General features: G+C 36.9%; 1 protein-coding gene across 2 annotated transcripts in view; it reads left to right on the top strand.

Moving 5' to 3' along the window:
* SLC16A7 (solute carrier family 16 member 7) overlaps positions 1-27474 on the top strand; it is an 86024-nt gene that overhangs the window by 35078 nt on the left and 23472 nt on the right. For both annotated transcript variants that reach the window (XM_075428743.1, XM_075428744.1), the window contains exon 2: positions 16262-16504. In XM_075428743.1, coding sequence (XP_075284858.1) covers positions 16291-16504 — 214 coding nt within the window. In that variant the 5' untranslated portion in view covers positions 16262-16290. The remainder of the gene's footprint in view (positions 1-16261; positions 16505-27474) is intronic.

Below are 27474 nucleotides of genomic sequence, written 5' to 3'. Positions count from 1 at the left end.
TGTTTCCTGTCCTGGGTACATCAACCTATTTGTAAAATAAGCATCATACTTCAGAAAGGCTACGTATTTTTCACATTCAACTACTCAGCATTGATATCCAAAAGAAACAAAAATCTACAACTGGTTATTATATTTAAATTTAACTGTATGTCGAGTTCTTCTGTGAAGTGTAATGTCCTGGAATGCACATAATAATACTATTTTGGGTCGTGGTTTGCTGGTAAAATATATCTTTGTGACTGAGAAGGATAAAGACTCCCATCTTGGATTATATAGTACCCATTTTATGTCAGTCCCACAGTGCAAATATGGCCTAGAGCCATCTTTGCTTTGCTTAAATAAGCACTTTGTTTCAAGTGCTTTACTGGCAATTAACAATGATTTTGTAGTTACTTGGCAGCAAACAGAAGAATAATATTACATTATTTCACATTGAGGCAGGTGTGTATGATATACTAGAGCAAATAAACTAGCACATTGCTCTGTTAACAGACAAAAGAAATTATTTTCTTAAAGTAAGGTGTAGCTATGCATATCTTCACCATAAAGATTTGTAGATATATAGTGCATGTGAAATACATAACTGTAATTATGGCGGCACAAGTACAACATTATTGTCTAGCTCATGTCCATTTCATTGCTATTTCTAAGTAATTTTCACAATTTTGAATGAATTTTTTGTTATAATAACTCTTATTCACAAAGGAATTGGGTATTATTTCCTTCGTTTTCTTTCACCATGTTAACTTGTAAATAATTCTGGTTTTATTACATTTTTTTTAAAAACCTAAGTAGTTCTAGAGTGGTTTTATTAAAGTAGTTTTCTAATGAACCTTGGAGGTGTTCCTCATGCAGAAGCCAAAATACAGTGAATTTCAATGAGTGATATAAAAGCTTTGAAGAAGATGAACTTGTGTGATTCAAGGCTCAGGTAATGATCAGAGTAGCCTTTTACAACACTTAGGAGCAACCTATAACAATGAAATATGCAGATAGAGATACATTCTTCAAGAGGATTTTTTTCTTGATCTTTTAAGAAATCGGGATAAACAGGAGCATTTATAAAAGGATGATTAGGTGATCTAGCCACTGGTCTGAAATATATGTGCTATGCATTAAGTAATGAGTAATCACTCAGTCTTATGCTTGAGTCAACCAAAGTATAGCTTTAGTAACTGTTTCACATGTAATTTTATCCTACGTGCCTTGAAGGAGTTGAGTGCTTTGCTTTATATGTTTTTTTCTGGATCATAGAAGGCATACAACTTTATATGACAGGAGTGCTGGTTTGTTTATTTATTCATGTTTTCTCTTCTTACAGTGCTTCTGGTCACAATTTTGGTCACATTCTCTTATTAAGAACTATGTTGTATCTCTGTTTGGCTGCTCTAATAGTACAAATTCAGTATAACCGAACAGGTGTTCTGAGTATTCTGTTCTTATACCTAAGAACAATTCAAGAATTACAGTATCTGTTCTACTTAAAAGAGGTTTAATCTTTTATTTTTGTGAGACTGATTTTTTCTGCCAACTTTCCAGCTCAGAATTAATTGTCAAAGCCAAATGAAGTTTGAGGGAACACTTTTTTTTTTACTTCAGTGAGCACTCACAGCTAAATTTGCAGGAGACAGATACATTAAAATCCACTTAGAAAACCACCACCTGCATGTTCAAATATTCAAGACCCGCCTGGACAAGGTCCTGTGCAGCCTGCTGTAGGTGACCCTGCTTCGGCAGGGGGGTTGGACTAGATGACCCACAGAGGTCCCTTCCAACCCCTACTATTCTGTGATTCTGTGATTCTGTGAAATGTAGATTGTGAGAAGTGTCAAAAGTACATAAAATTTTGCTATCATTCAAAATCAGCCTTTTGTATTTTATTCTATTGCTTTTCTTATGTTTTACTGAATTGACAGGTTGTCTCTTCAAGAAATATGGCTGAAGGACTGTACACTAGAAAATATTTTATTGATTTATGTACAGAATTTGTACATTGTCTTTGAGTTACTATGTTGTTTTCATTTAAAAAAATATAATTTTAAAACAAATCAAAAAATCTGTCAACTAGCATATGAAAAAATCCTACGATGGTCTTATTTTAGGATGGTGCTAAAAAATAAGATTTTCCTTTGACTGATGGAAATTGAAACAATAATTCGTGTTAATTTACCATTTAAAATATGCACAGCTATCATAGGTAATAATAAAAGTTATTTTGTAATGTATATGTACTGCAAATGTATGCATGACTTTACAGAACGCAGCTAAACCTGCAAGGCAGGTTTAGGTCTGATGTATAGCAGGTAGAAGCTAGAGCCAATTGAAAAACTCATAAATAGTCAGAGCTAGATGACATCTCATGTGCTCCTCCTCAGCGTCCTATTTTGTTTTGCAAAGAAGATGAGTCACAGCTTTACTCACATTTTGGAGATGAAAACAACACTATTATTTGCTTCATCCTTTTACAGTCTGATATTTGCTCAAGAAACCTGAACGGGTGTATTTTATTACTGTCCTTTTTTACTTCATAAAATTCAAGGTTTATCAGTGCTGCATCTTTTAACTGTCAGCTTTGTTCTGCAGGGGCCAATCACATATTTCCCCAACAAGGGCAAATGAAAAATTCTGTGCATTCAAATTTCATTTCATAGGTTTTACCACCTGTATACATTGTACCATTTTCTGAGATTAACAGACTCAAAAGCGCAACATAGGTATGTTTTTCCATCATATGATTCTTTTATGGAGAAATAAATGTATGCAGCACTTTACAGACATAGTTTTTGAATCAGTAAATTATACTAGGGAGAAGAGAAAGAAACAATCCATGGTCTTGCTACACTTAAAAGCCATACAGATTTGTTTGGAGCTAGTTAGGGCAGAGTTAATCTTACCCAAACTTTGTCTATTAATATAAACATTTTGTTGACTGAAGAGATGAATCTCACTGTACGTAACTTACAGGGGGTGGAGGGGGGGAAGAACGAAACCTGATTTCCATGTTTAATGTACAGAATGCAAAATATAATTAAAAGGGAATAATAACACTAAGGGTGAACAGAACACAGATTTTCTGCTTGATTCAGACAGATCAAAACAAGTACAACCTCCCCTCAGGAACAGCTGGCAGTACATCCAGTAATATTTTGAGAGATAAGTGAAATATTGAAAAGTATGTTTGGTGAAGAATCTGTAAAGAAAAGAAAAAAGCTTACTTAAATCCAGTCATCCCAGAAGGTGATAGTTGTTTCATCTGCAGCTACTGACTGAGAAAGGATCTAGCTAAATGACAATTAGAAGTATGGATTTGTAGTTCAAATCCATCTAAGCCCCTTTGAAGGCAGTTGGGCTGTATGTGAAAGTAAAAGTCTACGTATAGGAAGTCTATGCATAGTTGATGCGTAACTATGCATGGGTAGGATAATAGTTTGGGACGTGAGTACAAATGAGTAAAAGAGATGTCTTTAAAGGTTTTAGAAAAACATACACACTCCAGAGCTGAGTGTTTTGTACACAAAAGTATTATTGTCTTGAAGATTGAAGGAGTAATCTTCAGCAGACTATAATGCTTTTAGGCTATGAATCCCAATGTTGTATTGCTTTCTCAAGAGAAAACCTTGAGATTTACAAAACTCCACTGCCTCTTCCTTCTCTTGTTATCAAGACAAATTTAATAGATATGTGGAGTGTGCTGTATGTATTTTTACACATTTTGAACAATTTTACATATAGAAAGTTTGGCTAAACTCGGTTTTGTGTGTAAGCTGGCCTTTGGTAGAAATCATATGATAACAACAAAAACAGTATATGTATCTGCTTTTCACAAGGAAAAAGACAACTCATTTTTTTTGCCTCTGAACTGATTAAACTTCTGTCCTGAAAGGGACGACAGAGTCATTGCTTAGATTGATGCACTCATTCCCTGGCATTTGATACAGCTTGATCTTGATTCATTAAGCTTCCAGGTAAACATGATTTAACTAGTCTCTTCTGTGAATGTTTTCACTGTGCCCTTTTGCTAATTGGAAGCATGCAAATACCACCGAGATCTTTATTTTTCTTGTCTTATCTGCTATATATTTATGTAAACTGCACTGCTGTTTCTATTGCAGCTATTATAGTGAAATTTTGAGGATTTGAATTATTTTGATCTAGATTCTCAATAATGAGAATAAGGAGTGCTATGTTAGCTCACAGGACAGCAATCTAGTGTAAAGCTTTTCTTGTGATGATACAGAAATGTAAAAGTTAATACTTGTGAGTCTGTTTACTTTGGTGTGGTTTTGGCAAAGAAGGGTTAGAGCAAAGTACTTTGGTGCATGGGAGAAATTTTACAGTTAGAGTCCAACATAGATCAACAAAAGTGCATCTTGTTGTGGATTCATCAGGTTGCTTTTGAATAATAAAGCAATTCTACCCCATATTCTCCGTCAAAAATGAGTAATTTACTAGCTAAACCAGAACTATTGCAGTAGCAAGTTCATATCATGTAATTAGTGGGCTAATTCGGGACTTCAGTTTTCAGGTCTGCTTTTTGTTCTGCAACTCAGACATTGGCCTATTTGGATCATCCATTTCTAGTAAGAAAATGAGTTCCTCTTGTCTTAATATTTCAAAAAAGAGCACTTTTGAAACAGGCTAAGATAGCTGGTACGTTGTGGTCAAAAGGCTTATATTCCAGCAGGCTTATGTTCCGCACTGTAAGCTGGGGAAATGGATGTTGTATAAGATAAATGCTTAGATAATGGGAGAGTCAAAAATGGCAAATACGAAAAATTATGGAAAAAAAAAATGGATTTCTAGATTATTCAGAAATTCCTGACAAAAGAATGAGAGGAGAGGGGTTTCGGAGTTATGTAGCACTGCTCTTGCATCCTTCAGTGGTTGGTCATCTCTTCGTCTCTTTGAGTGTATGGAGAAGCACTAAACAACCTTTTAATGCCATTGTATCAGAGCAGAACCACAGGCTTCACATATATATTCTCGATATTGTATGGGGATTTAGTAAATGGCAGAATAAAAAAATTACAAATGATACATGTATAAACAATCTGACGTGTTAAACTCTTGGTGAATTCTAAAGCTTGTTGCAAATTAGTCAAAGATTGGTTTAGCTGTAGCATTGTAGAACTATGGTCTAAGAGGTACAGCAGTGTTCTGTACTCTTTCGGTGTTGTGTACTGTGTTAGGAAAAAGTGTCCTCCATAACAGCCAGGAGAGGTTTTTTGATCTCCCGATGTCCAGTTTCTCACAATGGGTGGAGGGGTACACATCAGCATTTGATTAAATGGTCTTTAAAGTTGTTTTGTATATATGTCAGCAGGTCACTTCATTAACACTTGGACAAAGTACATAGTAAGTTTGTAATTAAACATCCTCTTCCTTCCCATGGAAATCAAATACAATCATAACTTCTTCCTTCCCTGTATTTGTTTATGCTAAAACACTGCCATGGCTAAATTATATTAGTTTTGGTACGTACTTCAAATGAACTTTTTATCATCGTGTTCCAGACTGGACAAATAATCGTCACACATGTACTTACTTTATGTAGCACAATGCCATGATACCTGAGTAGAGCTAAGTTACCTCGACAGGATACCAAGCTAACATAGCTGTTCTCCTCCTACTAGCCATGTTTAGCCATCAAGAGATAGCATGAGTATCAGTGTAGTACTGCACTGTCCCAGGTAAATATATACCTTCCCATTTGTTTAGCTGTCTACTCAAAGTTACAGGCTATCAAATAAGAATAGACCTTATTTTACAGTCTTTTACCAGCATGAATACCAGCATAAGAAAGGCTGAAAGTTGAGTCTACCGGACATAGCTGTCTATTTTAATGCTAGGTGGTTAGAGATGTTACCTTCCCTGCGCAGTCTTCAAGGTGCTATTAAAATCTGATTTCTGTACTTAAGAAATGGCAAGTGCATCTTCAAGGATGGCCCCTGCATGGCCCCAAACATGAGCCCTGTGTTAGTATATCTGCGTGATTATCTATCTGCCTGGAACTGGAGACAGTTGGAGTGAGGAGAATACCTTGCTGTCATGTTTTGCTTTTTCAGAGCCATGGGTATCACTGCTCATAAGATGAATAAAACAAAAATTAAAGTCTCTGGCTTGAGAAAACTCTCAGGTAGTCTGTGTCCCTGAGAAAAATGTGGACATTTTTAGAATTCTTCCACTTAGTTTTATGAAGCCACACTGATTCAGTTCTAAAAACATTTTGTATAAATGTATAAAAAGTTTTAATCTCGGCTAAATTCTGTTAAGGCAGATGAAGTTTGGTTGTTTGTTTGTTTGCTCCTTCCTTCCTTCCTTCCTCTGGACCTAATATTTTTTAGTAATTCTGGAAGGACCGCTGGATTAATTTATCTTTTGGCTATATTGTTCTTGGAATCAGTGGCTCACATTTGAACTTTCCCTGGCAGAAGGAGCTCACATATCAAGCTTTTATGGGCACAGCTGTATCGATTGGATTTTTCAGTTTGAATTATCTGTGTGTTTTTTATTTTATTTCATACAAATAGATGGCTTACTTTCTCTATTCTCACACAGCTTTTATAATCTATATTAAGCAGATAGCTTCTTACTTAGGACCTAAAGCCTGGGGATTTTTTCAGACTGAATACCTACAATTGCAGAAACTGTTCTGGCTTTTCCAAGATACGATGGTTCCCAAGTAATTTCTTTTAAAAGCTATTTTCCTCATTGTCAGTTTTGGTGGTTGTGCCCATTTCGTTTTTGCCTTATTTATGTACTTTTCTATATAGTACATAAATTATATGTAGCTTTGCTAATAGGTAGTTCATAATTCATTAGATTTCCCAGTCCATACTTCTAAAAGTCCCTGTGTCATCAGAATTGTTCCTAACTTTTTCCGTTTTATTAATAATATAGAAAATATTTCTTATACTAGTAACATTTTCCAAACTGGCAGAAATAAATGAAATCTGAGCCCTGTATAAGCTTCTGCAGTCTGGAGTTGCTTTCCAGCCTTGGCCTGTTATGTGTTTCCAGTCATATGCTCTTAGGAACAGAATCCAGATCAGTTTACTTCCTATTACATAATCTAAGTGACTGTCACTGAGACTTAAGCATTAGTAGCTATTTCCATCCACGGGAGTCATGTGCTCCATGAGAACAGAATAAAAATATTTTCTCAGTATGTGTCAGACCATGCTTCCAGGCCAGGAATTAGGCGAGTGGTAGGACATACACAGAAGTACACTGGGCCGTAATATTGAAGTAGAGAAGACAGTCAGTGGTTAGATTCTAATCTCAAGAGCACAGAGTAACTTTGATAAAGTTTACAGAAATTAATGTCAGCAGAATTAGAATTGGAATCTATTGCAGCTTCATAACATTAAATATTAAGCTGATAGATGGATGTGAATATTATCTTCAGTAATAAATAAATTAAATATTGCCACTTCCAAATTATGTGTTTATGTAAAAAGATATGAATTTTGATTTTAAGAACCTTAACTAATAGCACAGCGTATGAATAGACTAGCTTTTCCCATAATTTATATTTTTTTCTGCAGCTTAGTATGGAGAGAATGATATTAAAATTAATATCTGTTATTATTGATAATGGAAAATCTGCTGCTTTGGAAGGATTACGCTATTTATTTTTCAAGCAATGTGCAGCAGCTGTGCAGACAGCTCCATTAACACTGACTTGAAACCTTAATTCTTCCATGTATAAAATGTTACAAATAAGTGAAAATATAACTCTCCATCCTCCAGACATAATAAAACTTGAAAATAAGTATCAAACATACAACTCCAGATTTACGTGACTTCTGTTATTCTGGGTATTCTTGGTCATTACAACATTCACTCAATGTGAATTTTAAAGAAGATGAGTGTGCTGATATACTAAAAAGGCTTATATTACCAAAAATCATTCAAAATTGATCTATACAGAGTTAAAATAGCAAGCTTATGTAGCAGGTTGTAAAGCTGGTAACTACCATAGATAAACATGAGGGAGTAGTACTAGAATTTAAAGGATGATGTGAGTGGTTAGAAATGAATTAACAAGTGGATCAATATTCTTGCAGTGCGAGGAGCCAACACTTTGACTTATAAAGAACAAGTTTCCCTGAGCTTATTAAAACTAGTTCTCTAATGGCACAACAAGGTTTTGGTTTGGGTTTTTTGGGAGGTTGACTAGTCTGATGGGTTATTTTTGTCCAGGTATGCAGAATTTTTCATCAAACTCAATCAACTTATTGTTAAAACTGATTAATTCTTTAGACTGGATCACTGGCATTTTCAATTTAGCCATCAACACTTCATTTCATTGCACTTCGAGTGGAGTGCCAGCCTCTTCAGGCTAGATATTCTATTGACTGCTTTTTTGAAGTAATTAAAACAGAATTGCAATCACTTTGGTTGGAATTCATTTCGCTTAACTTTAGTCATCTAGGCATTTAGTCATCTAGAGTAAGCCAGTCATTTAGGTTTCCCTTAAAGTCAATGAAAAAGGTAATAACAGAATACGTGATGAATGGAAATCCAGCCCATGACTGTGATTGTGAATACAGATTATGATTTCCCAGGAGAATGTGACAGCACTACATATGAGGTTGAAAAAAACAAACCCAACAATCTCCCCCAACAAAACTCCAGTGAATTATAAGTGCTGCATTAGTATTAGTTTTGACAAATTATGTTTCACATCTCGCTACTGACTCAGCAGTGCTCAAAATCTGATTTCAGTGATGTAACTATTCCAATATAGTTTCAATATTGTTTTTTTCAAAAGGGGGTTCAAGTTCTGTAAAATTCTGACTTTAGTGACTGACTTAGTAATAGCTTTTGGCTTCAACCTCTGTTTAAACCGTGATGAAATAGGGCCTTAGCACAAATGGGATTTTAGTTACACTTTCACAATGTAATTTATACATTTTCGCTTTTTATAGGGCAGTATCTTACAGGGCTCGCTTCTGTCTCAGTAATCCTATTCTGCATCCTCAAACAGGAAGAAGGAATTACATGACATGTGCCTTTATTCCAGTCATCTTGGTAAAAGTGAATTAGACCTTTCATTATTCCCACAGTTGTCAGAAGCTCACATCTGTAATCATCCTTGTTTAACTCAGCAAACAGCTTTTGCTTTTACATCCAATTATCTGCTCAGCTGATGCTGTTACTGATAATCAGCCCATTACAATGTCAGACCCTAAGAAGAAAGTATTTTTGTTTTACAACATGTGCCTTTCCCTCCTTTCTGCTTCCCTCCACAGAGCCTGCCTCTGCCAACCTCCGAAGCATTTGGAAGATTGATATTAATATGCCTGCTTTGGATGTGTGAGGGGCTATTACTTTCCCACACTGTCTTTAAGCACATACTTGTCTTGTTAACTGCTTCAGTGGGATGACAAGTATACCACAATATTGATTCTTAACTTTAAATTATGAATGGGTTGAATACGTCTATGTTTGTTCCATAGAGGTGAATGCATAGAACTAGTTCCTTTGTCTCCTCTTCAAGAAAAAAGGTTTGTTTTTTTCTCAGTAAGATATCACAGAATCACAGAATGGTAGGGGCTGGAAGGGACCTCTGTGGGTCATCTAGTCCAACCCCCCTGCCGAAGCAGAGTCTCCTACAGCAGACTGCACAGGACCTTGTCCAGGCGGGTCTTGAATATCTCCAGAGAAGGAGACTCCACAGCCTCCCTGGGCAGCCTGTTCCAGTGCTCCGTCACCCTCAGAGGGAAGAAGTTCTTCCTCATGTTCAGCTGGAATTTCCTGTGCTTCAGTTTGTGCCCATTGCCCCTTGTCCTGTCACTGGGCACCACTGAAATGTGTCTGGCCCTGTCCTCTTGACACCCACCCTTCAGATATTTGTAGGCATTTAGAAGGTCCCCATGCAGCCTTCTCTTCTTCAGGCTGAACAAGCCCAGCTCCCTCAGCCTTTCCTCACAGGAGAGATGCTCCAGTTCCCTCATCATCCTCGTAGCCCTCCTCTGGACTCTCTCCAGTAGCTCCTCATCTTTCTTGACCTGGGGAGCCCAGAACTGGACACAGTACTCCAGATGGGGCCTCAATAGGGCAGTATAGAGGGGGAGAAGAACCTCCCTCGACCTACTGGCCACACTCTTCTTGATGCACCCCAGGATCCCATTGGCCTTCTTGGCAGCCGGGACACAGTGCTGGCTCATGGTCAACCTGTCGTCCACCAGCACTCCCAGGTCCCTCTCCGCAGAGCAGGGTCAGCTCCAAGCCTGTACTGATGCATGGGGTTGTTCCTCCCCGGGTGCAGGACCCTGCACTTGCCTTTGTTGAACCTCATCAGGTTCCTCTGTGCCCAACTTTCCAGCCTGTCCAGGTCTTGCTGAATGGCAGCACAGACTTCTGGTGTATCCACCACTCCTCCCAGTTTTGTGTTATCAGCAAACTTGCTGGGGGTACATTCTAACTCTTCATCCAGGTCACTGATGAAGAAGTTGAACCAGACTGGGCCCACTACTGACCCCTGGGGTACACCAGTAGTTACAGGCCTCCAACTAGACTCGGTGCCGCTGATGACAACCCTCTGAGTTCTGCCATTCAGCCAGTTCTCAATCCACCTCACCGACCACTCATCCAGCCCACACTTCCTAAGCTTCCCTAGGAGGATGTTATGGGGGACAGTGTCGAAAGCCTTGCTGAAGTCAAGGTAGATAGCTTTATACTTAAAATATCTGTAGTAATACATTTTAATATTGTTGGATATTTTTGGATATTAAATACTGATGTGAAATAAGCTTCAAAATATTTAAAGCTGATGATTTTGTGGGTTTTTGTAAAGGTTTGCTTAGACTTTTAGCAAAAATAGTAAATGTTAACATAAGCCCCATAAATACAATTTGATATAATATACTATATATATAATTTATTTTTTTGTCATATAAAAGTCTGGAAAGCATTCACAGACATGGCCCTTTGATTCAAGCCTGTTGGAGAAATGATAAAAAGCAACAGCTTGCTAAAATGCTAGAGAGCCTGGGAACATTTTAGCAGTTTTAGTCTCGCACAGGGTGTATTTGTCCTGCAGGTTAGACCCTGGTGGAAAAAAGGCAGTGAAGTCAGATTCTGAGTGTATCTTTCATCTACCTGTGTTTCATTTATCGCATACCTCTCAGTCTCTGAATATGGACATTCAGACAAAATGGAGACTATTTTCCGCTTTCAGGATGATTAGCCATTTCTTTAAGGCTGGGTACCAGAGCTCATTAGGAGCGACTTTGCCTCCAGAACTGAATAGTTAGAGCTAAAAGCAGAGAACAGGCTCTCTTGATCCCTTCAGTCAGTCTTGCCGCATCCTCCCTTTCTCCACAATAAAATCCCAAGACAGAGCAAAATCCTCTCACAAAACTAACAAGATATTTTTTTCTTTAAATACTGAATATTGTTCACAAGATAATGACAATAGCTTGTAGAAGTTGGTGAGGCAATACCCTTCAATGAGACGATACCTGCTATCCTGCCATCCTGCTTGGAACTTGGTAAAGAGCTGTTAATAAAAATAGGAAAACTGAAATTATTGGAGCTTTTAAGCAAGAATCTTTTATAAGAGTATAATTATTATATAGCACATTTTTTTTACTAATGCTACCACAAATTGTTTGTTTCAGATACAGCAATGCAACTTTTGTTAGGGGTAAGTTAGAGCAGCAAACTATTCAAACCTATAAAGCAAACACTGTGCCCTTACCTGTGCTTCTTACTCAAGTATTAAGCAGTACAATTAATCTGCATTTGCTACTTAATGAGCTTCTGAAACACACATGTACTTAAAAATTTCAGTCCTAACTCACAGCTTACTTGGACATTAGCACACATCCCAGCTCTGCCACTAGTTTGGGACAAGACTTAGGATTGCCCTGTTACTATATTTGTTTCCCATGTCTGAAAGTGAATGATACTTCTCAGTCACCCCACAAAGATGTTGTAAGACTGAATTTATTCAAGTTTGCAAAACTTTTTGCAGTCCTTGCCTTGCAGTGTGGAACTGGAATGCAGTACACACGTGCCAAATATTCCTACAATCCTACAGCAACTGGGGACAGATTTTTCACATACCAGCTCTTTTACTCTGGGACAAATGGCTGCTGAGTCAAGTGATGATGGGACACATTGAGGACAAGGCAGATAAAATGCAAGTAAAAAAGCAAACAGTTACTCTAATGTTGCAGAAAAACAGAACTAAAACTCCCAGTAAAATCAGAGTCTCTGTAAACAAGAGAACAACATAACCCCTGCTCAGAAGAGCCTTTGACAAGCTGTTATATTGATAGCTGATTCTGGCAGCTGCAGAATATTAATGAAGAATTGGTACAAGAGAAGTCTGAACAGGTTGATTGTGACTGACTGAAGTCTATGGTGCATGACACGAAGACACATTATTTGTCTGTAGCATTTGCTCTTAGTTTGACCTTGTTGCTTGCTTGCTGCCTTCTCACTTTCTTTTTTCCCCTTTTTTTCCCTTTCACTTCCTCCCTCCCTCCATTCTCCCTTCCCTCCCTTTCTCTCTTTCTCTCTTTCATTCACTAGTTCTCATTTGCTTAATTTAGTTCAAAAGTGCTGGGACCTATATAATAAAAAATGTGGCATATCAGATGTTTTAAAAGTGTCCTTTTACCGTTTCTTTCCTATTATTTGTTAGTAGAGACATGCAGCTCTTACTACAGTAAGAGTTCTTGTTCACTGCTTACATAAATGGGATTTATACAGAGGAACTAGAAAGAGCTTAGGAGGAAATCCTTGTGCATGGTCTGCCTCAGGATGTGGAAAGGCTGAGCAACATCTCTGTATCTGACAGAGAGAAGGGAGATTGATTGCTTCGCTCAGGACTCGCTTCAGTCGCTATTCCCCTGCTGCTTCCCTGGGCAGAGGGCAGGCAGCATTCCTCACCCACCACTTGCCTATAAAAGCATAGGTATGAGCAGTACTCGCTCCCTAGCTTCAAGCACATGATGGAATTCATATGACTGACTGAAAACACTGGTGGTGACCTTTATTTACTCAAGTGCTGCCTTTTTTTTTTTTTTTTTATTTAGTACCATGTCCTTCACATGAATGTCATTACACATGCCTTTTTTTGTGCTTTCTACCATATTTCTTTTTATTCTTCACAGCCCATAATAAGCTCTGAGAGCTCTGAAGAGGCATTTCACTTGTCACTGCTTTATTCCTCCCTCTTCTACCTCTTCCCTTGTCAACATTTATATCCACTCATCTAAAATGCTGTTTTGTTTTGGTTGCTAATGGATTTTGCACTTGTCTGTATACTACTTATACTACCCAGATATTACTAGTTAGGCTTAGATTAGAGCTAGGTATGTGAATGTGCTAGACTGCTTTAGGAGGAGTTCAGTTTCAGGGATATTAAGTGCAGATTTTACAGGGGAAAATTGCTTTAGCTCGTGAGCAGGTATGGGATGTTTCAGGTGTTGGATTTAACGTTTCCGATGAAATGAATACTTTTTTCCTCTTGGTGCGAACATATTTATTATTTTTTTCCTTTTCACCTTTTATTAACTGGAGCTAAAATTGGCCATGACAATCATAAAGGAACATCAGGGAAGCTATTATTAACTCCACTCTGTGGGATAGACAGGAGGTGTGAGATACAATGATCCAGGCTTTTCTTTGTGACAGTGAAAGTTAGGTGTAGGTTAGCAGACAGACTTTTACTGCAGCAGCTCTACAAACTGGCCACCCAATGGGCTTTGCAGCATTTTGCCTCTAGGCTGAGGCCCAGGAGCAGCCAGTGCCCTTTCACTCGTCTTCTGAACGCTGTCTAAGTTCACTGTGAAGCTTTTAAAGGCAGGAAAGCACTGAACTGTCAGAGCCTGTTCTGCTGCCCTAAAAGGGTGGATACACTGGGGTCATTCCAAAGCGCCAGTGCCTTAGAGACATTTGGGAATCTTCAGCATTCTTCCGACTAAGGTGGTGGCAGTGATTTTTCAAAGTGCTTGTGTATTATTTTTAGGAAAAGGAGTGCTTCCTCAATAAATTGATAATTCCTTTCCATTTTTTTGGGGAACAGTGCCTTGATGTTGTGTGGCATTACTAAAATTTGTAATAGAGATAGAAGTGTTGTCATATGAATATTAAATATGAAAATAAATATGCTCAAACCTTTGAAGTGTAAGAAAACAATAGTTAACCTTTTTTTAGGAAATGACCAAAAGTTTTCTCAGATGAGCAAAACAACAGCTTTCTGGGACAGAGAGCAAATTCTGTTATTTACTGTGATTCCATTCACAGAAACAGAGTTCTGCTTTTCATGTCAATTTGAGGTTTTGTGCTTTTGATGGCAATCAGTCATCACTATGTGTGTTGTAAGTTACAGTGGGCTTTCTGAGATCCTTCTGATGGGTCCTGATTCAGAAAAAATAAACTAGTATTTTACTGCTGTGTATGTCAGTGGACTAATATTAAGCTGAGACTAGGATAAGCAGAAACAAAGTACATACCAGAGGTTCTTTCTGGACATACGTATAAAAAGATTTATATGCTCTATGTACAGAGCAATAGATAACCTATTGCTGCCATCAGCGAATCTGTATGATAGGATGCAGAAACCAAACTACCTGGGGTTTTGCAGCCTTGCATAGACGCCAGATGTTTTAGTGGTTGATTTATCTTCCCCTCAGAGGTCTGCCAATGTCAAGGTGATGTCTACAATCAACTTCAGTAAAGTGGAGACTCAAAAGTAGTCTAGCCTAGTGACAGATAAGCTTAAAAGCAACACTCTGCTAGTTTTGTGGCATATATTGCACACAGTGCTACATGGTGTTTACCCTGAAAGTACTCCAGGCACTATCCCAAGAGATTAATAGAAGCTGGCACAGTTTGTTTTTTATTTTTTGTTAAGGTAATCATATCACTCCCACTGCTAATGCAGTTTGCTGCAAGAAATTGAAATATCCCATAAGTGGCACAGAAGAAATCACATAAAAACTTACTGGTAATCATAAGCATAACAACAACCTACAACACTGTTAACATCAACAGCTTTCAATACTGGTATGGCAGGAGACCCATCAAGAGTAATCAATTGCCTAAATGCCCAAGACAGAAACAAGGGAGGAAGGAGGAATTTTTAGTTCATGCTGTCTGTGTAGGCTGGATTACACAGAAGAAAACACAGTGGACTCCAGATTGCTGTTTAATAATAAAGGGATTTGACAGTGAAAAAATCTCAGAATTACAAAATGGATTCTCACTAATACATGTTTTGTAAAACGGTTTTGCATAATGTAGAAAACTTATGTTTTTAGATACCAGGATGATGACAATAGTATGAAATTTATTTCAGGCCTTAGGAGTTTTATGTGGATTACCTATGATTTCTTGAGCTGCCTGAATGTGTTAGTTGCATCTCTCACAACTTCTGTAAGATGTCACTCTGGTGGTATCTATTATGGTAAATTCTAAATTAAGGAATAGCTGTAGAAAGTTTGTGAGGTTATTAGTGAAAGACTTCTTCATGTCTTTTGACGTGGAAACAGAGCAAAAATAGCACCATCAAGCCCCACCTTATTCCTGCAAGTTATATCAACATCAACTAATATGAAGATGAAAATTTTAAAAATAAGAGTACAATATGGTATTTTAATACTTTGTATTTATTTTATGGATACTCAGGGAAGTTTAAATCTCTACTCAGAACCTGCTTTTTAGATGTTCTCATAGACCAGCAAGAGATACGAACAACGGTCAAAAATTTGATTATGACAGCATATGATTAAAAACTGTGTAATGATTTTATTCCTTGCGGTTGTTGCTGATAATTTTGCTGAAGTACCAGTAAATCTTGCTAATGAAATGGCATTTAGTGGTAATTTACTGTAACTTTTTGCCATTGTTTCCTATAATTCCAGTTTTCAGCGTTTTTTTTCTGTTTCATTCCTGTACTAAATCCACTCTGTAGATACATAGATCAACCCACACAAACACATCACTTTCTAATATGTGACTAATTGCAAACACAAGTTCAGTGACTGACATCAGTGATTTGTAATAATTGCCACATGCCGAATAGGATATTGCAAATATTCTTGCCATGTAGTTTTTTTTGTAGAACTGATTTTGCTTCTGAAAACAGGTGTTCACACTTTGTGGTCTCATGAAAGCTGGAAATTGGTCTCTGCTCTGAGGATTCTTTATGATCCCAGTAGATGATGAGTAAATACTGCAGTTTGATAAAGAAAAAAGGAAAACTGTTTGAAACTGTGTTTCTTCTCTTCTTTTTCAGCCTAGTTGGAGAAGAGACAGAGACAAAAAATGCCACCAGCAACAGTGGCGCCACAGTACCCACCTCCAGATGGAGGCTGGGGATGGGTTGTGGTCTTTGGGGCTTTTATCTCCATTGGATTTTCCTATGCGTTCCCCAAAGCCATCACAGTATTCTTCAAAGAAATACAAGAGATCTTTCACACATCATATAGTGAAATAGCTTGGATATCATCGATAATGTTGGCTGTCATGTATGCAGGAGGTAAGACGTTTGTAACATTTGCAAATATCATAGTTTGGTGGGTTTTTTCTATGGTCTTAAAGCATTTAAATACTACCTGATTGTGTCATTACTGACTAAAGCATTTACCGAGAGACATGCTGCTTTTTGTATTGTACTTTGTCAGAGAGACTGGTAGCCACATCATCATTAAAGTACTGTTTACTTTCCCTTTTAAAACACTTTACATTATCTTCCCTTTTGTTTTCCCCTTAGGGCCTTTTGTTTCTTCTCTACCTTATTCTATTTTGTAATTTTGCCTTAAATTTATACTTTCTAAGAGTCAAATTTTCCAGCAAAGCAATGCTCAAGTAACTTCTCCTTGGACTGGGGGTACATTTGCTGAATTTCCACTGCCTCGGTGAGATCTCCCGGTAGATCACATGATGGAGCATGAACACAGAAAATTGTTATGGCCATGAGGGTTCATTAGTCAGGCACAGGTATTCCTCTGTAGTGTAGACAGGGGTTTTATATCTTATCCCTATTTGTCCTGAAATAAAATCCTACTTTCCATTTAGGCCAAGAGCCATGTTTCATACATGCCATCTGTATGATAGCTAAGATACAGACAATCTTATTCTTGGGACTGAAATGAACAGCGAACATAAATTCTCTGATACCTTTTGTCTTGTGAGAAAGCAAGTAAAGAACAAGACACATGAAAAAGGATTTTAAAGTGTAAAGCCATGTTAAAGTACTAAGTGTCAAACCTGCTTTGGCAGGTTTTGTGTCTATATCAACTTCAAAGACTAACTGTTAAATTCCACTGGATTACTTTGTTTTTTTAGCATATTTTAAGTATTGGTGGGAGCTATCTGCTACTTAGGCAAAGTGCTTTTTCGGGCAGTCCAGAGGTCCGAATAAGAGGTTATTTCAGGAAATAAATCTAGCATTGCCCTTTCTTGGATGTTACAAGGTGACCACTTGGAACATCTCAGACTGTTTGCAATGATGGAGCAATTAAATGCATACCTTTATATGTATGTGTGTGTATGTGAGTATGTACATGTGTATTAATGTATATACATAGAAGCAGAAAAAGTGCTAATAGCATATTGAGATTCAGTATATCTAATCACTGAAGACCATCATTCCAGTCAGAAGTTGTGTCTGTATAATATTAAAGTATGTTATTGTCAGGTCCGGTAAACAACCTATTGAAGGAAACATGACGTCTGATTTTTAGCATGGTAATTTTTTATCTTTGATTTCAGCCTACCTCAGTTTTGACACCTGAATGACGCTAACTCCTTTAGCAGCCAGGGAAGAGAGGTAGGTGCCTACAGACAGCAATTCAGGCTACCTGAGTTCTCTCTTTAAGGACCTGTTTTTCCCCTCTGACTATAAAAATGAACCTGCATCCAGCATAGCATTAGCTTAAGCTCTTCAAGTAAATATTTTTCAGTTAATGGGATGGAAAAATGGATTTTTTTCAAATGCTGACAGAGGCAGAGACCTGTAAAGATGTTTTGACAAATGCTGTCAATATCAACAAAGGCTTGCCGTCCAGATATTTTGATCCGATTTTTATTGGTATACTAGTAGGGAATCACAAATTATCCATTTACTCATAAAGAATCATAAAGGATTTTATAGGACCAGCAACAGTAAGCAAAATTCACCAGGTGAAGAAGTAACTTGAACTAATGCCATCAAGAGTGGAGTAAGAGAGCAGGTATGTCCCGTCATATTCAGGTCCCATCTAATGTAGTTGCTTCTTAAGGATATGTCAGCACTTGTGCTGTGGAGTGTACATGTGTAACTGTGGAGGCCTCTGGACAAATGCTGGACCCCTCTGGAACAAAGGAAGAGCACAGGTGTTGAAAAGCTGGAGTTTGTTTCTGCTTTGCCTATGCTGTGACTTTTGAGGTGGACTCTTTTTCATCATGTTTTCTGATCGGAGCTAAATTTTCTAAGGGCAGATTTGCTTCATAGCATAGGTGCTGTTCTTTTGTTTTAATATTTGAATAACGTTTAATTTATGCTGTTTCTGTCATCTCAAAGTTCACCCAAGTTTTATTAACAGTACAGATGCAGATCACAGTGTGTTTAGCTGGGGCCAATTTTATCTGTGATGTTCAATGTGCATAGCTTTTCATGTAAAGTGCAAAGCATCCAGTAGTTCTGCCTTTTCTCTAACACTTCTCTTACTGTTCTGAGTACCAGCATACTAACTTCACCTGTACATTAACATTAGAAATTACAAAATGGTTTACTATTCATTCTGCTAATAGCTACCCTAGTCACTATGAAGATTGTCAGCACAGGAGCAGTAGGCAAAGTTGTTTGGATATCTTGTTACAGACTCACATCAAAATGCTGAGGATGACGACCCTGCCTGATGTAAACACTCTTTGAAGCCATAGCTTCTCTAGAATCACTTCCTAAAAAATAGGCCATTTAGACAATCGCTGGCAGAATATGAAATAGCAATGAGGAAAAACATTTCTGAAGGAAATCACTCCATTGTTTTTACTGACTGAAGGTGGTTTGATTCCTTAGCATTTGATGTGCTGTAATGTGTAATACACGTTCAGACCAGGAGTACAAGGTGTATTGTTTACTGTGAAGTGTGATCTGTACATCTGCAATGAACACTCTGTTCCTCATACCACTAATAAAGGTAACCTGAAAACATCTAAGATCTGTCATTCTCGTTAGAGCTTAGCATTCAACCTATTAATCATCGCAGTGGGGTCAGTGAATAAGTTAGAGTCTGTACAGATGCTCTTTGCTTTGGAGGCTGCAGCCTCTTGCAGTAATTAGCTGGCATCTGTGTTTCAGTAACAAGGTATTAACTTACCTTTCAATGTCTGAGAAAAAAAAACTAATAAAAGGCATCCAGTAAGGAGCTAAAAGAATGTTAATTATGTTTATCACTTACTTCATACTTAGAATAAATGGCATTAAATTATAGCAGACCATCTGGCAATCCATATGGTCTCCTGCAGTCCTTGTTAATTCCAGCAAATAGGTCAAGCACAGTGTTCACCCTGTTAGGAAAGCACTAAGCAGAGGTGACAAATCTGATAAATCAAATCAATATGAAACTCTTTTCCTTTCTCAATCTGGCATAATATACATTTTCATACTGTTTTTTGTTGGGTTTTGTTGATTTTTTTCTTAATTTGTTTTCTTAAGCGCTCTCTTTTTTTCCCCTCATCTGCTGGATGTTTGTAAGAGTTTACTAAAAAGCCAACTCGAAAAGCAAGATCCTGTGATTTGATCAAGGTTACAGGTATTGCACAGCCTCTACTGTTAAGCCTGTGCCTAAAAAAGCATCCTCTGGAGAAGAGCAATAGTTCAGTCTCCATGGCAACTCCGTTTTCTGCCTCTCTTGAGCAGAGACTGTCAATTGTATTAAATTAAGGTTGATGGTTTTGTGATGGGCTCCTACCCCCAAGGGACTGTGACTGAGACCACCAGACTTTTGTTACTGCAGGACAAAAGCTGGGATAAGATGGAGTTGAGTTATCCTGACAGTGCAACCTGTATTTCTGTATGTGAATGCACACATATGTATATAAAATGTATTTGCATTTATGTATTCTTATATACATAAACTATATATGTATTCATATACTTAAAGAGCCATATTTATGCTCTAACACACACAAGCACTAAGGAATTCAAGAAATAGAGCAAATACATTTGACCTCAAGTTCTGTCAATCCATTATTCCCTTTTTCAAAACTTCACCTCTCACTTTGTGCAGCATTAACCAACCAAAGGTGATTAGAGAGCTCCTTATCAGAGCTCGATCTGTTTCCAGTAAAAATGTTTTCATTGCTTTCAGTGTAGGTTTGATAGGAGCCTTAGTGGCAGCTATGAAAGCCATGTGACAGGTCTGGTGATTTCAGACACAGCTGACCTTGACTTTTAGATTTCTGTAAGGGAAAAGCAGTTAGTTGACTCACTTGTCTTTAACTGTTTTTCTGTCATTTTTCCAAGGCAATTTCAGTTTGGGTGTTTTGTTTTTGTAGGGTTTTTTTCCTTTTCAGAAAGAACTTTTTGGATGTGACATTGGGTTATAGAGATTAGTTTGAGAGCCAGTACATCCCTCAGGCCATACCCAGCTGTGAAATGTGGGATAGTCTTGCTGGTCTGAAGTTCAAAAAAGAAAGGTCCGTTTAAATTCTAGAATGTATTTCTAAGTAAATAATTTAAAAAGCAGCTTTGGAGCCCTTTTGAAGAGAGATGCTGAGTGGAAGTAGTGGCCCTTACCATTTTTCAAATCATACTTATAGTTAAAAAATGCAGCATTTAATAGCTTTCTCTCTCTTCTTCTGTATTTTTGTTATTCAAGTTTGAGGTTAAGTATTTCCAAACAGTAGCAAACCCTTAAGGGATTTTTCAGGTGACAACACAAAAGTAACCTGTAGTCAAGTTCTCATTTTGACATTGTCAAATATTAATTTGGAAAATAACATATCATATGGTATGTTCAAAATATTTGTGATTTCATCTCAGTGGGTGTTTTGGTGATATTGCTGTGAAGATGAAATGGCGTGCACAGTGGAGATGACAGTTGTGAAATCCATGTAACACAAACAACAGATGGTTATGGATTTTTACTTTTGGACAGGACCTGGGCTCCTACGCTTTCCTTCCTCCCTGGTAACATTTTCTTATTTTGGTTTTACAAATACTGACACAAGGAATTCAGTGGCCATGGAAAAGGAGATTGAGAAGCTTTCTTAAATTGACCTATGTCCTTTGTTGTCAGGGACAAACGTTTTTCTCCATCAGAATATGCAAAGTGTTGAATTTTAATAACCTCATTTAGAGTGTCCTTGAAAGCAGAACTTAGCAACTTTCCAAATGCCTCATGGGCATGAGGGAATACGTCACATTTAGCCTAAAATATATGTAAAACTTGTATGTCAAGTTAATTTGAAACTCTCATATAAAGGAAAAGAAGTCATAATGAGGTGACACAAGAACAGTGCATTTTGAATCTTACTAGCAAATAGAAGTACAAAAAAGAGGTATTGAGTAACAATAATATTACAAATTTACAGTAGTTCAGTGTTTAAAAAAGAAGACCTGAATGCTAAGGAAGCCTGATAAAGCCTCTGAAGGGTAATACAGCCACCTCTTATGTTTCTTGGAAGGCTTTCAGTTTTAGTAAAAATGTACCTTGTAGGGCAGTGTTTTGTGGTAGCAATAGCTCTTTTAGACAGAGACCTTTCTTAATGTTTAGAATACACTCTTTAAAATGGTCATGAGAAGAAAGATGAGAAAAAGCAGATCTGTTGTAGATGTTTTTATACAGTTTTTTCAAACAGGTTTGTCATCCTATCTACAGGAGCAAGCTGCTTTTTTACTCTGCAACTTGTTATGTTTGGCTGAACAGAGAAAATCTAGTTGTTGAATGTTCAGTGCTTTTGGGGGATCCAATTTTTTCAGCTTCTCAAAAAGTTTTTACTGGGATCTACTGAGCCACATTCAGGAAGCCAGTCTCAAAGTTCAGGACATGCTACCACTGAGAGAAATATTGGGGTTTTTTTGGCTTTTATTGTACACTTATGTTAATTTTGAATAATTGTCAGAAAGACATTACATAGCCAAGAATTCCCACTGTGCTTCTACCAAGCTCTTTCAGTATCCAAAACATAGGTTATTAGTAATGATTTGATACATATCATAGAAATATTTACGTTAACTTTTATTTAGTTAACTCAGGCCCTTTATTAAAACAGTTCTGATTTACATGCAAGTAAGCAACATGGATAACATAATGAATGTTAGTTAAGCACTCTTTTCCTATTTAAGGATTTGAATTTGTCTTGATCTTCATTTGGGTTTATAGCCAGGGATTTCTGTAAGTGAAGTAATCAATATTGACAGATTTTTTATCTGCAAAGAAGATTCTTTTTTCTCTCCTACTAAAAAGTAATGGGTCGAAGTCAAACAATAACAAATAACATGCATCATAAAATACATTTTCTAAGGGGCTAAAACTTTAGGTTTGTTTAGGAAAGATATCAAGGGACAAATGTAGGCCTTTGATATGTTCGTTGAGCTTCTAAAACTTTGGCAAAAGAATGCTTATTTTGTGTGTACTAATAATGTTGGATTAGTTCCCATATAGTTTTTCATATCACTGGATCATACAATGGTTGTATTTGTGATGCGTGTCGCGTAATTCAAAGGTAGTGAAACAATGGTCTAGCACAACTGGGAACCAAGAGATACTGAAGCAGATACCAGAGAAGTACTGTGGGGAAGGAAAAGTGTATCTGCTCATGCTGTGTATACCATTGTAGTCACACCAGCACTTCAAATGAAATAATAAACCCAGCAATTTACAAAGAACTTATTATAGAATTTTACTGGTCCATTGTTTTGGAATGTCTAAGAACTATTCCCATGTTTATTTTGAAGGGTATATTCAAGGGAAACAAAGTTGCACTGATATGTTTAGAAGATAATGTTAGCCAGTATCAAATGGCAACAGCTGAGATTTTTACTGTGATTCGTAAAGATATGTAGATCCATAGTCATTAACAGAGGTGAATGGACTTAATGGCAGGTTTATGCTGATGCCGGGGGAACTGCAGAAATCAAAGAATGAGGTGGTTTTAAATTGTCTTTTATGATTACATTAAACTCTCTTCTAATTGATTAACTGGTGTTGAACATTTTTGCAGAGATCACATATGACACAGGCAGATAAGCATATATAGCATATGAAGAGTTTTTGGTCAATCAGAACCTTTTCATCTGACAGTGATATTCTATTATGATCACATATGTCAAAGAGCACAAACGGCTGCAGCTTTAGTAGGTAACACGTTTCATTGGTGCATACAAGCAGAAGAAAAGCTTACCTTTCTTTTCCACAAATTTTGGCAGGTTTTTTTTAATTGTCAAGAAACAGTTAAGCATTTTCACAGCAGTTTTACCTGACTTTTGTTCAGGTGAATGTGTACTATGACTAGACAACCAGATGAAAGAATGTGATTAACATAGGAGACTGTATTGTGAAAGAAGATGTTGATTTCCTCATCTACTTCAAACGCTTCTTGCAAAACTTTCCCACTGATGATGGGAACATGTGCCCTGTTTGGTTTTCTATGTGTACTGCTTTGAAACACTTATCAGTAAGTGCTTTGACTGTTAGAAAACTTTGAAGAAACTAGTGCTACCGTTACAGCTTTTTAACTATAGTAATTAGAGATCATATGGACAGGATTCATGAGTTTAGTGTTCTTCAGCATTGGCACCTACATCTGATCCAGCTGTCTAGACAACTTCTGTTGTCAGTCAATAAAAATGGGAATTCTGATTCATCCCTTCCTAAGTTAAATATCTGAAGCACATCAAATGAATCATGTTTTAGAAAGACTTCTCTGTCTTCTGAGTGCTAAAGGAATCTAGAAGCATTCAGATGTCTGTTTTGCACCAATCTGAAGTGATGCCACCCACATGATTGCTGCCCTATACTAATACATTATACTTCGCTCCCTAGAGGCCTTGAAATCTAAGAGCATTTCTGTTACAGATATGCACCCATGCATAGTGGTTTTGAGCTTGTTCTGGTTAAGATTTGATTTTCTGTTTTAATCTTCCTTTTGTATGTTGGACAGGTTATAATTCTCCCACGTTTCACTGACACTGACTCAGCTGTACTAGTTTTACCTGGTAATTTTAGGATTACCTATTAACTTTTAAAAGCTTCTTTAATCTTGCAGTGACTTTTCCTCATACCTGTAATTCCCTTACTTGCATCATCAGCTGAGAAAAAAACACAAATGGGAGAATACCTGCTTTATCTAATAATTGACCAAGTTTGCATTCTTTTGTAGCTGATTATAAGCTGATAGAATATCTATGGATCTGTTATATTTTCTTCTGTTCTGTGAATGGTTTGAAAGTTGCATACAGTTCAGCCTCTTTGTAACAAGATCCCAAAACACTTCCCTGTCAGTGTCAGCTGGCAGTACCAACTTTGTCATGGTACAGACCTGACTCATACTGCTTTCCTTTGGAGGAGTCCTTTGATTTTCCAGGAACAGAAATTATTTGACTGAAATTTTTTCCTGTGTTGCAAGAATGAGCTTCTCTATCCCCCACATGATGCTTCCAGATTTACAGATGTATCCTAGCTTTTATCTTCTTGTTGTTTTCTACATAGTAGAGTATAATTTAGTGTCAGGACTTCCCAATGACTCTTTGCAACGGCTTTCAGGGTAGGGCTGCCACAAAAGAGGAAGGCGGGCAGGTGTCCTGCTTGGCTTCCCTTAGAAGGGGGAGTAGTCTGGTTTCCTTGGAAGTCAAAATTCACTCAGAAAAGCTTCAAGAGTAGTTCTGTTCTAAGTTGTTTGAATTATTGACATACATGCAAATAGCAGAATTAATCCTTCCTTACTGTAATGTTGCTAAGCTTTGGGTGTGTCTAATTAAGTAGTTGAATCTGTTATTTGCCTAATAAGAATAGTTGTAATTTCCAGAGCGGCAAGGAAATAAACAAAGTGGAGGAGGTTTTACGTTTGGATATTCTACTTAAAGACTCTCTTTGCAGGAGCTATTCAATCCATAAGTTACAAGACTCTAACTGTTACGATGGAACATTTATGGAACATAAGGTTTTAAAGCTAGTGAGAAACAGCATGACATTACTCATGGTGAAATAAGGTTGGTTAGTTAGTTAGTTTACCTGGACATCTGCCCAGAAAAATACAGTAAAATAAAAGAAATAAAGTAAAATAGCGACATTATTGATAAAGAAGTTTAGGTCATGTGCTACATATGGTGAGTCTGCAGATCTTCTTTGAATTTGTAGCCAAATGTTCTAGAATCGTAGTTTGGCTAGTGACACTGGACATAATAAAAGATGACAGTAGGAAAACTCACAACAGATCCATTGATATACATAGTGATGAATGACCATTTTCACTGACAATGTTATGGTTTTATCAGAGACATGTAAAATAACAGCCTGGGACTCTGTTCCAAGTATGGGCACTATGGTGCCCATCCTGCGTTACGTGCTTAATTTTAAATACTTTAGTGATCTCATCAAGTTAAAAGTTAAAACAAAATTTTCACCTGCTTAAAGTCAGCATGTAAACATGTTTATATATTTCTGCAAATATGTTTATGCATATGTGTTTGTAACATTAAGTTCTTGACAGTGTACCTTCAATAACTTAAGTGCTCCCAGAGGCACTCATTAAAATCTCATTTTTATTTATATTAACCTTAAAAAGACATTATCCATAAATGATTCACATCTTTTCTCAAAAATAAAATATAAATAAAATACAGAAGATTAGCTTTAAGAAATTATAGTATTTGAGCAAAACTGGTGATATTCACTTTATTAAAGTAACCATTTGATTAAACTTTTTGATATGGCTTATTTGTCAGTGAGCATATCTCTGTTTCATAAATAAAAAATAAAAATCTGAAGAAACAGCACAATTTGACCTTAAGTATGAGTCTCCTAACCTCGATTCTAATTTATTGGATTCCATCGAGTTCCAGTGCTGCAAAGTGAACTGAGGAGTGGAGAATCAGACACTGTGACTGTAATGATCGTTCTGATTATTTGCTGAAGCAACACACTACGTAACAAAAACTCACTGGTAGTGACCTGAAATTGTGTGATTCTCACTTGAGAACAGAATGTCAACATTAGAGGTGGCTGTAAGGGACTTATGGCCTGAATAACCGTTTTGATTAACACATTTTTATTGTCATATAAAATTACACAAAATGTAAAAAAAGTTTGCCAAATAAACCCCCTCTATGGGCTGCACTTGCTGAAGGACTACACCTCCCAGAATGAGATGGGGCAGTTAATCTCAGAGCAAGGTCTGGTGTGCATTGTGTGACTGTGTTTACAACGAGCAACACGGTCCAACAATTGGATTTATACTAAATTAACAAGCTACAGAGCTGCAATTTTTTTTAAGATTATTTGGTAACATTTGGAAATGCAATATAGTGCTAAATGACCTGAAACAGAATGTTTTCAATTATTTTGAAAAGCTAAGAGGAAGAATTAGATCATGGGAATGCTGGACAGTTATATTTCTGGTTTGTTTATTTTGTACGACAGAAAACATTTAAGACATTTCAGAGTGACTTATTTGAAGGGTTTTAATTCAACTGAAATTCTGAAATTTGAAATGTTTATTTCAGCTTGGGAATAAAATGGATGTTAAAGCATAAGTGTTTCACGCAATGCTAGCTCTAATTTTATGTATTGCTCCTTAAAAATCAAATAGCATGTCAAAAAGATAGTACATGTGGGAGTGATTTTCTTGTCTTTCACACAGCACCATAGTTTATACCTGTGCAAAGAGTGTGCAAGGTTATATAAACCATTGCCATTGTGATTTAGAAGCTTTTCATATTTACTTACTCAAATGTAAACAGTAACCTGAGTGAAAAACACTTGACCCCATGCTCAGAGAAACAGAACTGAAGTGGCATATGGGATTAAGATGAGAACAAATTTGTATCATAGAATTGCTTCTGGATCATTTCTCCATATGTTATAAAAAATTTACCAGATGGTGTTCAGATATATGTATTGCCTAGATCAGTCAACTTTCTAACCAATTGCTTTTTAGTAAGATGTATTAAAACTTACTAAAGAAACATATTTCCCCTGTGGGAAGAAAATAATTCTTTCATTAGGAAAGCTAAGTAGTATTATCCTCTCAGGCACATGTTAAATCCTTGCAGAAGCGGGTATATTTCATTGGATTATTTTAATATGTTCTGGTTGAAGAATATCAGCATAACTCCTTAGGTGAAAGATATCTCCAGGAATGCATGACATCAAAACAGCATCAGTAATACAAATCATGAGAAGCCTATATTTTAATAGGCACTAATTTATTTTGAATTTATGATGTATTACAATAATTAGAAGTAAGCTGCTTTACGTTGGTGGACAATAAGGTTTCTGACAGTGGTGGGTAGTTTAATTT

This window comes from Opisthocomus hoazin, chromosome 8 (assembly GCF_030867145.1).
Source record: "Opisthocomus hoazin isolate bOpiHoa1 chromosome 8, bOpiHoa1.hap1, whole genome shotgun sequence".
Taxonomy (NCBI): Eukaryota; Metazoa; Chordata; class Aves; order Opisthocomiformes; family Opisthocomidae; genus Opisthocomus; species Opisthocomus hoazin.
Note: the sequence above shows the minus strand (reverse complement) of the source record. Positions and strands in the feature narration are given on the sequence as shown.